The 13,810-nt window shown below is 39.9% G+C and overlaps 1 protein-coding gene across 4 annotated transcripts in view; it reads left to right on the top strand.

The window, feature by feature from the left end:
• Positions 1-13,810, top strand: part of SHROOM2 (shroom family member 2) — a 165,215-nt gene that overhangs the window by 97,959 nt on the left and 53,446 nt on the right. For 3 of the 4 annotated variants that reach the window (XM_058184801.1, XM_058184798.1, XM_058184799.1), the window contains exons 3-4: positions 8,798-8,929; positions 10,108-12,757. In XM_058184801.1, the coding sequence (XP_058040784.1) occupies positions 8,798-8,929; positions 10,108-12,757 (2,782 nt within the window). Of the gene's footprint in view, positions 1-8,797; positions 8,970-10,107; positions 12,758-13,810 lie in introns of all 4 variants that reach the window. The other variant, XM_058184800.1, reaches the window with a different exon arrangement.

Here is a 13,810-nt window from a genome sequence, read left to right as displayed (position 1 = left end):
GATCTGCCTGCGGGGCTCCCCTGGAAGCAGCGAATGACCAGCCCATGGTGCCTTGGCCCAGCCCAGGCCAACCAGACACCTATCTACAACCTGCTGGCAGCCATCTGGGTCAGAATATAGTGGCCTTAGATCTGTGGGGCCACCCTGGAGTCCTCGAGGGACAGAGCTGGTGCTGCCCTGGGCATACGCACAGGAGATGATGAGCACATGTGGAGCCTGGTGTCCCCAAGGACCGTGTTGCCCCACAGGCTGACTGCAGTATGAGCACTTTACTTTCACCGAGGACTCCACTCACGCACTCGCAACCTGTGCATGTGCCCAGGGAGTGGGGCTGATGTGGCAGGGCAGCCCCATGGGTCAGATCTAAGGCCGGGTGCAGGAAACACTGTCCATGGCCCAGATTCACTGCTCACTCACATGCACTTCTCTTTCTGTTTGAGGGCAGGAATGAAGCCTTCAACCAGCCATGTCAAACACAAGGCAGATATTTGGCCTGCAAGGCCACCCTGGAGACAGTGAGGGACTGGCTACCCCTGCTGACCACCCCCGGAGCACACATAGGAGGCAATGAGCGTACGGAGGACAGCGGAGTCCAGTAGAAGCCTGCCAGCCAAGGGGCTCCACAGCAAACATAGCACAGATGGGTCTGAGGTGCTGTGACCACCAGGCTAGCCCTAAGCAGCAGGCAGAGGCACAGGGAAGGAGGCACATGATGGGGCCTGTTGGAAGTGCTGGCAGCCATCTGGGTCAGAATATAGTGGCCTTAGATCTGTGGGGCCACCCTGGAGTCCTCGAGGGACAGAGCTGGTGCTGCCCTGGGCATACGCACAGGAGATGATGAGCACATGTGGAGCCTGGTGTCCCCAAGGACTGTGTTGCCCCACAGGCTGACTGCAGTATGAGCACTTTACTTTCACCGAGGACTCCACTCACGCACTCGCAACCTGTGCATGTGCCCAGGGAGTGGGGCTGATGTGGCAGGGCAGCCCCATGGGTCAGATCTAAGGCCGGGTGCAGGAAACACTGTCCATGGCCCAGATTCACTGCTCACTCACATGCACTTCTCTTTCTGTTTGAGGGCAGGAATGAAGCCTTCAACCAGCCATGTCAAACACAAGGCAGATATTTGGCCTGCAAGGCCACCCTGGAGACAGTGAGGGACTGGCTACCCCTGCTGACCACCCCCGGAGCACACATAGGAGGCAATGAGCGTACGGAGGACAGCGGAGTCCAGTAGAAGCCTGCCAGCCAAGGGGCTCCACAGCAAACATAGCACAGATGGGTCTGAGGTGCTGTGACCACCAGGCTAGCCCTAAGCAGCAGGCAGAGGCACAGGGAAGGAGGCACATGATGGGGCCTGTTGGAAGTGCTGGGCAGCCGCCCACCTGCCCGCATGCTCCCTCCCACTGTCTGTCTTTGCTTGCCCACAGCCACTGCAGCTGGAGGGGGCAGGTAGATGGGTGGCTGTCCAGGACATCTGGCAGGCTGTATTGCATATCTCCCCCCCCCCATGCCTATACCTTTGCCTGCTGCCATGAAGCGAAGGGAGGCAGATGCAGGGCAGGAGTAGAGCCGTCCAACTTCACCTTTTAACTCCATTGCACATGTGGGACAAGTCTTTCACCTGCTGATCCACTTGCAAAGGCCCTGGTGAATGGGGAAGGTGGGGGGGCAACCCCAAAAGGCAGCTGGCAAAGACAGATTGTGGGGTTGCAGTGAGGCAGCCCAGCCGGACATCACCAAGCTGCAACCCCTGTGCACTCAGCTCCCTTCCTCAAGTTCCATCTTTCAGTGAGCCTGCTCTCTGCCCTTCCCCTTCTGGTGCCACTGGAGGATGTGGTTTGAGGGAGAGAGCCAAGCACACAGGGGCTGCAGTGTGGTGGTGACTGACTGGGCTGCCTCACTGCAACCCTACAAACTATCTTTGCCTGCGACCGCCACTGCTGGGATGGACCAGATGGCTGTGCATCTGGCAGGCCGTGTGGCCACCTGGGCATCTGACAGGCCTGATCGGGTTCCTCTGCATGCTGCTTGGAATGTCAGCCCGGCCGTCACAGGACTTGGACCCGCATGTGCTGTGCAGGATGCAGACTCCCAGCTGCTTCTTGAGGATGGGGGCTCCTTGCCTCCCCCATTTGCCAAGCCTTTGCGAATGGCCGTGCAGCAGGCTTGCTGAAGAACCAGGTTTTATGGCGAAGGTAGAGCATGCAGGGGTTGCAGCATGACGATGGTCACCGACTGGGCTGCCTCGTGGCAATCCCTCCGTCTTTGTTCCTCTGGTGGATTAGGCCCTGGCACCTACCCCTTTCTGCCAGAGACCCCTTTATCCCTTCTAGCCCTGCCCAATCCCCCACAGGGCCCACCCCCCAACGCAAGTGGTGTCAAGGTGGCCACACCCTACCTGTCCACACCCACCCATTGGGCTGCAACCACCTGGCCTAAGTGCAGCCGCAATGCTGATGCGGCCCTCAATGAAATTGAGTTTGACACCCCTGCTCTAAATGCTCTGTATTTCTGTTGTTTTAAAGGCATATATTTAGCAATAAAACACTTCTTTGTTATGCAAATTGGTCCTAGGAAACAAATAAGGGTAAAGCTATGCAATATGTACAAATCAATGATATACAGTGTGATTGCCCTTTGCTTCCCTAGCACACAATGCACTCAGTAATCATATCCAGGTGTACTTAGTCTTTCCACTGACGTTAAAGTTAGGCAATACTACTCAAAAAAGTGATCTATTCCTCAGTAGGGAAGTTTAATTCAATGATATCTTTACAATTGCTATTCTGTAATTTTGCCTAATTTTGCATCATAAAACCAATTGTTACTGTCTTTTTACTTCTTTTCTAAAGTTATATTACATTTATGTTCTAGTTCCTTGTCTTATTCATTTCATTGTGTTCGGATAATTTCCTTTCCTTTCAACTTCAGTTTCATACCATAAATCACTTTAGCTTAGTTCAAAGACAGCAGGCTGTATTTCTAAAATGCAAATTATTTTTTTCGTAGCAGTAAAGTTACTGCTACCTCATTGTGGGCAATTGTAGTTAAATAACACTGTTCTATTATATTTGTTTGCTACCCAATTTCTCAAAGAGGTGAGAACCACATAGAAAGTTAAAGTTGCATATCTCTCCCCCCCATAAAATATGTATATGATTTCTTAGTGAAAATAATTTCATCAGAAAAGAGACTTGCTGCTTCAACTTTTCTTTAAGTTAAAGCTAAACCTTTTTTTAAAGGTTACTGCTTGCAGTTTCATTCCAACTGACATTTAATGAAACTTGTCTTTAAATAATGTACATATTGGGTTTAAGTCATAAAACAAAAAATTTCTTATTCTAAAAACTCCTTCCTTGATGTTGTTCATTTAAATTAAATCTGATCCTGTGAACACAACCATGAATATCCATTATGCCTCACAGAAAGATAGGCATAAGATATCAAAAAGCTGTCAAGGTATTATATTGCCTTATAAATACATTGTGAAGTAAAGGCATGCATCTGTTGCTGGTTAACAAAGCAGCACTATGAGATTTAAAACACCAATAATAGCTTGGTGGTGAATGTGCCCTTGAGTTTATGCAAATTAAGAGTCTTAACAATGTAGGGATTAAATGTTCATTTTTAGATTGACTTTTGTTAAATGCACGCATTCACAGAATAGCATCTGTTGTGGAACATACCGTATTTTTGGGAGTATAAGATGCTCTGGGAGGCGTGGCCAGTGTCACAATGGAACGGAAGTGAACCCCGAGAGCTCCGGGGTGAGCGCAGAAAATCCCCTCGATATGGGGGTCCGGACTGGACCATAGCTGCCCTGCAGGGGCAGCGAAGAATGAGGGAGCCACTAGAGTGAACAGGGAAGTTGCAAAGAACGGGCAGGAGAATAAAGCATAAATATTGAACAAAATATTGAAGCTGGGTGAGTCAATACCAGCTCATGAAGAGGCACTTGGAGTAATTTTGCCAACAAGACTTTAAGGAAAAATTGAGAAATAGCGACTAAACAGGAAATGAAAACAGAAGGAAATAATTAATGATACCTAAGACCTGATAAAATTTGGCTTGGAACCTAAGTCTAGAGCCCTAATTAAATTGAGAAAACAAGAAAAATAAGACTTCTAATTAAAATTGATTTTGGAGAATTTTGGAGGCTTTTATCGATTATTTAAAGATTACAAGCAAGAAGGCAAAAGTAAGGACTTAACTAAGATTTTAAAAATGGATTTTAATTGAACATCTCCCAGTTCCTCTATTCTTTACAAATTTGGATTTAAAGGACTATAATGAAACTATACCATGTAAGGGACACGGTAGCTCAGGGGCTAGGACATTGAGCTTGTCGATTGAAAGGTCGGCAGTTCAGCGGTTCGAATCCCTAGTGCTGCCGTGTAATGGGGTGAGCTCCCGTTACTTGTCCCAGCTTCTGCCAACCTAGCAGTTTTGAAAGCATGTAAAAATGCAAGTAGAAAAAATAGGGACCACCTTTTGTGGGAAGGTAACAGCGTTCCGTGCACCTTTGGCGTTGAGTCATGCCGGTCACATGACCACGGAGACGTCTTCGGACAGTGCTGGCTCTTCAGCTTTGAAACAGAGATGAGCACCGCCCCCTAGAGTCGGGAACGACTAGCACGTATGTGCGAGGGGAACCTTTACCTTTACCTTTAATGAAACTATTTAAATGGGACAAATTTGAAAAAGGGAAACAAATTGAAACAAAAAAGGTGCGGCTCTATGTTACAGACAAAATGGATACTTTGTTAATTGTGGATTGCAACTGTAGACCAAAGAGTGACATCTAAAGGCAGAAGAAGAAATACAGGAGGGAAATGTCTTTGTGATTTCAGGACAATTTCAAAGGAGGACTTTAGCAACCAGATGGCTGACCTTTAAGATTTATAACATCAAAGAATAAAGCAGAAAACAATGCATAACAAGAGAAATATACAAAATGACATCTAAGCAAGAAATACAAGAAATAACTACAGAACTGGAACATTAATAATGTTTTAGGAAAAGATAAGAGCTGTTTGCAGCAATGATAGTGAAGAATACAAAAAGTATGATATAATAATGTAAAGCTAAAATTTGTATTAAAGATCACTAGAGGATTACAAAAATGTCGAGAAAGAGGGAATGGGGTATCAAAGTTAATAAGCTAAGAAAATATGAAACTTTTAAGCATATGTAATGAAATTGAAATAGCTCGAGATAAAACTTCCAATAGAATATATGAATATAAGCATGGAACTATGTAAGAAATGAGAAACGTTTGCTCCTTTTCATTTTGCTCTTTTATCAAGAATAGATAATGTGGAAATTGTTACTGAATAAGGAAAGAATGGTAATAAAGCTATAGCTATGAACAAAATCTTTTGAAATATGAAAGCATATTGATTTTTTTTTTCTTAAGATTAAGGATGAAATAAAAAGTGATGAGAGACCTTTTTGAAACTGAAGGGAATGTACGAGAGAACTTTCTAGATTTTATCTTATCTCTTACTTTAATTCTTTTTTTCTTTTTTTTGGAATGGGATTATGAAATAATATGTGATGGGAGACCTTTTTGAAACTAAAAGGTGAGATTTAATGTATGAGAGATTTTTACAGATACTACCTTGTTCTCATTTTCTTTCTTTTGTTACTAGTGTCTCTTTGATAAAATTAGGGATAATTATGGTTGTATTTTGTGAAATATAAGGATTATAAATAGTGATTATAAGGAATAGAAAGAAAGGAATTGTGGTGGGAATATGCATTTTTAATGAAGAAGGGAGGGGCAAGAAAGGGGGCAAAAAATGTGGGAACTAGACTTGATTTAACATTAATTTCAGGATAGAGGGGTGGAATAGATGCTTTGATAGGAATGTGCAAATAATAAAATTTTAAGAGGGAAAGGGAAATACATTGGATAAACAATATAATGAGAGGGTGAAATTTGAAATGTGTTTAATTATGTACCTGACTGATATTTTGTTCAAAATGATTTGTATGTGGTTTGCTTGTTGTTGCTTTTCAAAAAAAAAAAAACTTTTTTCAAAAAAAAAAGATGCTCCAGATTATTAAGATGCACCTACCTTTTTTGGTGAGGAAAACAAGAAAAAGAAATCTGCCTCTGCCTCTCAGTAATTTTGCCTCCTTGCAGCAAACAACAAATAGCCTGCTTTACTTTCGTTTTCGTTTTCAGCACAGCTTGATTAGCACAAGAAAAAAAATCTGCTCCCAGCAATTTACCTCTTTGCAGCAAGCAGCAGAGGCTCATGCATCAATAGGCAATGGCAATCCTTGCAGCCTGAAACAGCTGAGAGTCGGGAGACTGATCCAAGGACAATCAACTTGTGCTAATTAGGCTGTGCTGAAGCTGAAATGGGCTGTTTCTTCTTGCTGCTTGCTGCAAGGAGGTAAATTGCTGGAAGCAGAGGCCACAGGGTGGGGGCCAGTGGGCAGGTGGGGCTACATTCGATGTATAAGACACACACCTAAATTTTCACCCCCTTTTAGAGGGGGAAAGGTACGTTTTATATTCTGAAAAATACAGTATATGGTTTGGGGCTTCTGAATATGTTCAGGAATATATATTAAATAGCAAGATTATTTTTCTCTGAAAAAGAATGTAAAGAGGGCTTTATAGATCAAAATGTAGTAGAGCATTTCCCGGCATATTTTTTTAAAAAAATACTTAATGTAAGAAAGACCCACAAAACCAATAACTGACTGAAGATAATAATGAGATTGAAGATTATAATCATAAATCTAACTAGGTTATTGATGGCCTAACATGCACATTAGGACATACCATAGATCTGGTGGTGGTTGTTTTTTTTAATCTCAGGGAAGTAATGACATGATCTGAACATGGAAGACATTACCACCAGTACTTTATCGTATGATCAGGTGTCTGTGAGTCACAACCATTCTGTGGTTTGTTTTCAGCTTCCTGGAGTTACGTTCCTCCCTAATCATTAACACATCAACCTAGAAGAGACAGTGAATTTTAGTCCTGCCTTAGGCATAAAAGCCAGTTGGGTGACTTTGGGCCAATCTCTCTCTCAGCCCAACTTTCCTCACAGAGTTGTTGATGTGGGAAAATAGGAGGAAGAAGGAGTATTAGGTATGTTCACCACCTTGAAATATATATAAACATTTATAAAAGTAATAAAGGCAGGACAAAGATAATAAAATCTGTCCACAGTAACTAATGGACCTGAATCCGTTGAAAAGGAAGCTTGGGGTGTTTCCTAATGATTTGATAAGCTTTGCCTCTGTCTGGAAAGATTTGCATTCGACAGTTGTTTGTCAATTGCAGCCATGTTTCACTTTATAGCCTTACCTGGGATACAAGAGTTTAATCAAAATTCATCCAGAAAAAAAATATTCTATAACTGGGCTACATCCCATATAAATAAAAAGCCAGTAAAAGTATTATGATGTAGTACTTAGCTATAGGACAAGGGCCAGGAGACACAGGCTTTTAGTCTACTCTTATCCATAAAAACTCACATAATAAAGTCAGTCTACCCTACTTCACAAGGCTGCTTGATCTGAAGGTAAGATGAAAGGAGATTACTATATAAGATACAATGAGCTCCTGTGGGGGGAGGGGGGAGTTATACATTAAATAAGTAATAAGCAAATGTAAAAGTTAACCTTTTGCAGTGGAATGTCTTCTTAATCATCCAGGTCATAGTTTCCCAAAGGTGCTTTTCCAAAAGGCAACTGGATTTCGTTTGTTTTTTTTTGTTTCTGAAAAGCTGCTTGGATAAGAAGTGCAACTATTTCAAAAGAAAAGCACCTTTGGGACTTTTGTAATAAAAGTCTGCATTTCCACCAATGCTCATGAAGAAATAAATTCTATGAATTTCCTTGTAAGTATATAATCATCTGAAGGGATTATACTGTAAATGTAAATTTCATTTATATTTATCTTTTTCATTAGGCAATCCAATTATGCATTAGTTGATCATGAAGTGATCAGTACAATAATTATTGCTAGATTGGTGGAATTAGATCTACTCAAACATTAAACAACTCCATACAGGAAGTTAATTGGACTTGAGGATCTTTAGGAAATGGGAACGTTATTTAGACTAACAGTACAGACTATTTTTTCTCATCCACTGTAATCTCTATTCCATTCCAAGCTATGTAAAATTTTGAAGCAACTGGCCTTAACAAATTCCCCCACCCCTGCTCTGTAGACCAGCAAAAGTCAAGACAGCATAAGAGGCTCCTTCATATTTGTTTTTTTTTTACATTTTTTTGTACACCTGAAGAAGAAAGCTAAATGGGTTATAAAAGCAAAGAGATAAGCTTTCAGCTGTGGGGTTCTACAGTTGTAGAATGTGGGGTGAATTCTCTTTCAAGGTGATTCTTGATTCTGTAAACAGCAGGCATTTGCATCTGTATCAAAGTTTAGCCTCTCCTATAGCTAACAAACCACACCTATTCTATTCTGAGATTCAAATAAAAGGAATGTCTGAGCCCTGATCAAGCTCAGAATACTTTTTTTTTGTACTTATTTGCTTATATACAAGGCTTAATTGTTTCAAATTTTATTTACCTACTCTTAAAAAATGCTTCAGTTTGCTGTCACTGACTTATCATCCATTTGGAATGTCATTTAAAACAAAAGCTGGATTCTTCTAAGAGGTGATTTGTTAGAAAAATGAAAATGTTCTGTAATGCAATCCTTATTATTGTATCTGTTAACTTAAGCAGATCTTTGGTTGTTTGCCACATAGTGCAATTTCCATATGCAATAATTGTAGTTGCTTCACTTTTCTCATTCCAGAAAAAATGATCTAGCCTGCAGGCCTCATTCCTGGCATGCTACCAAATTCACTGAGAATCGGCTTGAAACAGCTGCGTCAAGACACTCCTCCACCAATGTGTGTGCTTCATGGCCCTCTCAGTATCATTCAAGGTGAGTTCCTGTTGAAAGTTACAAGCAGCGGGCTCAAACGGTAAGAAAATAATTGCTTGTCTTATTTTATTCTTAACTTTAAGCTGCCAGCAATGTACCGTGTTGTCTTGTTTGGTTTATTGTATGAAGCAAGTTCTGTTATTTTAAAAAATCATTAAATTATATATACCTGAGAGTTATTAATTCACAATGTTTTTTTCATTATGAAGAATGAAAAATAATACATGCAAGTTTTGATGGCCAGTGGTTTTTTTTCTTCCCTACTAGTACCAGAATGTATAATCATTTCAAATCGGAGCAGCTATTTGTACCAAATAACTTCCTCCAGCAGCATTTGATGGAAGAAATTGAAATTGCTGTTCCGGGGTAGCTTCTTAAAATTACACATGTATATTCTTCTCTGGTATCTTTTTAAAGAATAACTCTATAATTACTTTTTCTATTTATTGTGTAATTTCCTTGATGAGAAATAGGTATTGCATACCATTGCCTTTGTAATAATTAAAAAGTCCACAGTAATAATTATTTATGTGGTTATTATTTCATAATACTATGATTTAGTTACATCTAACACAAAAACCCTTAATATAAAATATTCAAATTTGTAATGAATTTAGAAATACATTTAGCATTATTGACACTATAATGCTGGCTGGTTAAGTTTATATACTATTAAATAATATATTCTGTTTCCTAATTTATATTTTGACAACTGTCTAAGGCTGCAATCATACAGCAGTTTAGCTGGAAATAAACCTCAAAGAATTATGTAGGATTTTTTAAAGTATATGTCTTTTTTTTAATGTTGTATTGCATCTTTTTCAGAAATACTATGAAATTCTTTCTGAATGAAACTAATTCACCTGGGGGTTCTGTCTGTGCTGATTATTTTGTAAGAGAGAAGCAATAAAAAAACTTTAAAAAACAAAGTATTAGCTGACATACTAAGAACATATCAAAACTTACCTTGAGACAGTGGTCAGTCATGCAGAGAGTTGATAGATACAATCAGGGGCTCACTGTAGTCTTCACTAAAGCTTATTTCACACTGCAAAAGTGACAATATGCTTTTAATATGCAATTTTAATAGATAAAATATTCCTGTAGGTAATTGTAATAATGGTTTTGTGTATATGTATACTATATTAATGGACATATGTTTGTTTTATTTGTTGCAGTTCCTTTGATCTTTCAAATTCATGGAATCAATCAAATCTACATCGTACCTCAGGCCAGTTCAGCTCTGTGGGAAGCATGGATATCTGGGATCACACACCCCAAACATATCAGTATGGACAGATTTCCTCTGCAAAGTCCAATAGCAGCATTGATCATCTGGGGAATCCCAGCAAAAGAGATTCTGCATATGGTTCTTTTTCTACTAGCTCCAGTACACCTGATCACACATTGTCCAGTGTAGATGGTCTGTCAACAGAGAATGTGATGTATAAAGTGGGTCACTGGGAAACTCCAAAACAAGGGAATAGCAAGACTGTTTCATTTCTGAGTGATAATGGAAGATTTGAAGAAAAAGTTAACTCCTTTGCAACTCCACCACAATACGAAAACAACCTAAGTTCACGACCAGAAGACCATACTAATTCAGTCTATTCTGGGCCTGGAAGATCTAATTTTGTACCTGTGTGGTATGTCCCTGAAGGAAAAAAGTCTCCTTCCCCTCCACCTCCACCACCCCCTCTCCGAAGTGATAGTTTTGCTGCTACCAAAAGTCATGATAGAGATCATGCGCCTCCTCTATATTCAGAGGGCATTCAGAGCCCCCAGCATTTTGAAGCCCTACATAGAACACCAATCAGAAATGACTGGAGTGCTGACACTGCTGAAGAACAAAAGCAAATGATCAGGTCAGTTGAGAAGACCTCACACAGAAGACGAGGAAGCAGCCCAATACAAAGACCTGATTTTATTCCAGATTATGATTTTTCTTCCCCAGGTGACAGGATGAACAATAATATGGGACATGCTAAGAGGCTGCATTCTTCTCTGTCTAGTACTGATGTTCGATTTGCCCAGTCTGTTTATGAGTCTCAGCACCATCAACATCAGCGGCAATATAGTGATGAATATAGTTTCTTTCACAATGCAAAAGCCTCTGCATCATCTAAAGAGCCAAAATGGCTCTCTTCTTATAGTGACATTAAGGAGAGGCCTTCTGACAAACATAACTCTCATCTAAACCAAACCAGGACTCCTAGTAATACCACTACTGACGTTTCTGACATGAGTTCTGAGGAAAACCCTGGACTAAATCATTACTATTGTATAAAAGCGAGGCAGCATCCTGCTCAGTCTGCTCAGGGAACCTCAAAATCATTACAGTTTAAAAATGAACGTAGGAATTCTGGAACAGGAAATCTTGCTGCTTCGGTGTCAAGTGAGAATCCTGCCATAACCATGAGCCAAAATCCTAAATATTCTCTACCTCAGCATCTTACTGAGTCTTCTCTGGATATATGTGAAAAGAGAGCTCATTGTGCAGTTAATAAAGGAGAGGATATTAAGGCTGTTGTACTGGAAGGTTCTAGGAAGATAAATTACTCTGAGAAATCAGGTCAGAACAAGACATTTGAAGAAAATCTCAGTAGTCATGAATATAAGGATGGGCAGGAATATTTACAGGTGCCTGACGCTAAAATAGCCCAAAAAGATTTCAAATGGAATCAGGAGAAGAACTATCATATTTCTCCCCAAAAGACCCCAATGTTGCATTCTTTAGCTCAGGAAGAGAAAAAGAAGATTAATGTTGCTGCCGAAATTGGGATTAATAAACAGACAGGATTTGATGTTCACCTAAGCAAAAATGCACGGAGGAGTGATCGTTTTGCTACCACACTGAGAAATGAAATTCAAATGAAGAGAGCAAAACTCCAAAAAAGCAAAAGTACAGCAGCCTTAATAGAGCCAACAGAGGAAGAGGACTATGCTGAGAACTGGAAGGATGATTCTCAAGAAAAGATGGCTTCTTCATCAGAAAGTTGTTATTCTCACATGTACAAAGATAATCTGAAAGAGGCCCAAGCCAGAGTTTTGAAGGCTACTTCTTTTCAGCGCCGAGACTTGGAACTCAATTCTGCAGATTATCTTCCAGATCGAAAGACAAATATATACAATACTTCTCCATTGACACTTGTTTCTGAAGATGAATTAAGTTTCCCTGAATTTAGGCAGCCTTCTAAAGAGATATCATTGAGTAATGGTGCTCACCATCTTTCACGTATTGGTGCTAGGAAGAGATTTACTGCAGAACAAAAGTTAAAATCTTATTCCGAACCTGAGAAAATAAATGAAGTGGGTATATTGGATGATAACTGCCAAACACCCCATCGTCCAACTACATCAGAGGAAGCTTTGGAAACTTTTGCAGATAAATGGAAGTTTTTTGAAGAGACTAGTAAGCCAGTCTGTCAAAAATCTTCACAGAGATGTGCATCCTACTTTCATTCAGAAGCAGAGTCTGCTACTCCTCGTAGAAATTCTCATGAAATTGAATCTGCAGGATCATGGTACAAAAAAAGAATGCGGTCAGCTTCTTTCGGAGTTGAGAATGTGCTTTGTGCTTCTGATAGACCTAGTGAAACTGTACATTACAGTGGCCATATTACTAAATCAAGACAACCTCAGAGGTTAGAAACATTTGCAGAATACCAGGCTTCTTGGAAAGAGCAGAGAAAACCTATAGAAAATTGTAGTTCTGGAAAGTATCATTCAGCTGATAATATCCTTGATGCTGGCCTTGAACAACTTGAGAAATCTCAGTATAAACATGAAAGGTCCAGGTCATCTCCTTCTACTGATTTTTACAAGCAGGTAAACACATTTTACTACATTTTACTTTATTTCAAAACAATGAAAAATAAGTGTGTATATGTTCGTGCACACACACACACACACACATATCATTATATCCTTTGATATAATGATAAAAGCAAAGTTCTTAAGTTTATAGTTGTATACAAAATTTCAGGCAACCCTGTTAAAGTATACACTTCAATGAGTCCTTACATGAACAGAAAAAAGCGAAAAATGTTAAATATACTTTTCTGCAAATGTGAATGCATACTTACTATAGTATAAAGGTTCCAATTAAAAATTTGAAAATTTGACTATAGAACTATAGTCTTTGAACTATAGACACCTTTTCAGTCGGTACTTTGTAACATCCTTTAGTAGTAATTAGAGCTTCCAAACAACTGTAGTCACCTTTTGGGGGGTTTGACTGATTTTACCCTAGCTCTCTTGCAGAAGTCAGACATTTTCTTAGGCTTCCTTGCCTGCCACTGCCAGTTTGAGACCTTCTCATAGATGTTCAGTAAACTTATAGTTTGAAGATAAGAGAGCTATTCCAAAACCTTTGACTTTTCTTTCACGTGGTGCCTCATAATTGTCTTCATGAACTATCAGTTTTAATTACATTATTAACTGCTGGACATTAGATTGAAAGCAAGAAGAATCACCACCAGAATTGGAGATTCAAAAATGGTTAGGTCTGCAAAACAGTATTCATAGATTACTTCAAATGACCTTCCAAAAAATTTAGCTGATATTTTTTCAACCACCAGTAAAACATTGCTTACTGAACAACAAAAATGTACATATGTAAAGTCATCAGTTAGGAAATCTTTTCTATGGCTCTATAATGATGTATTTGAAGAAAAAAAAATCTTGCCAGCTGGTAAAAAAATGGAGAGGTTTTAATTATACTTTGTGGTTATATAACAGACAATAGCACAGGAAATTCTGAATGGGTGAAAGGAAGAATGGATTTGATTAATACCAATAAAACCTGATCTTGTTTTAAAAAGGCCTTGAAGACCTGCTTCAGAGTAAAGTGAAGTCCCCACTTTGGATTGTATGGATTTG

The sequence above is a fragment of the Ahaetulla prasina genome, chromosome 5, assembly GCF_028640845.1.
Source record: "Ahaetulla prasina isolate Xishuangbanna chromosome 5, ASM2864084v1, whole genome shotgun sequence".
Lineage (NCBI taxonomy): Eukaryota > Metazoa > Chordata > Lepidosauria > Squamata > Colubridae > Ahaetulla > Ahaetulla prasina.
This window is presented reverse-complemented; position numbering and strand designations above follow the sequence as displayed.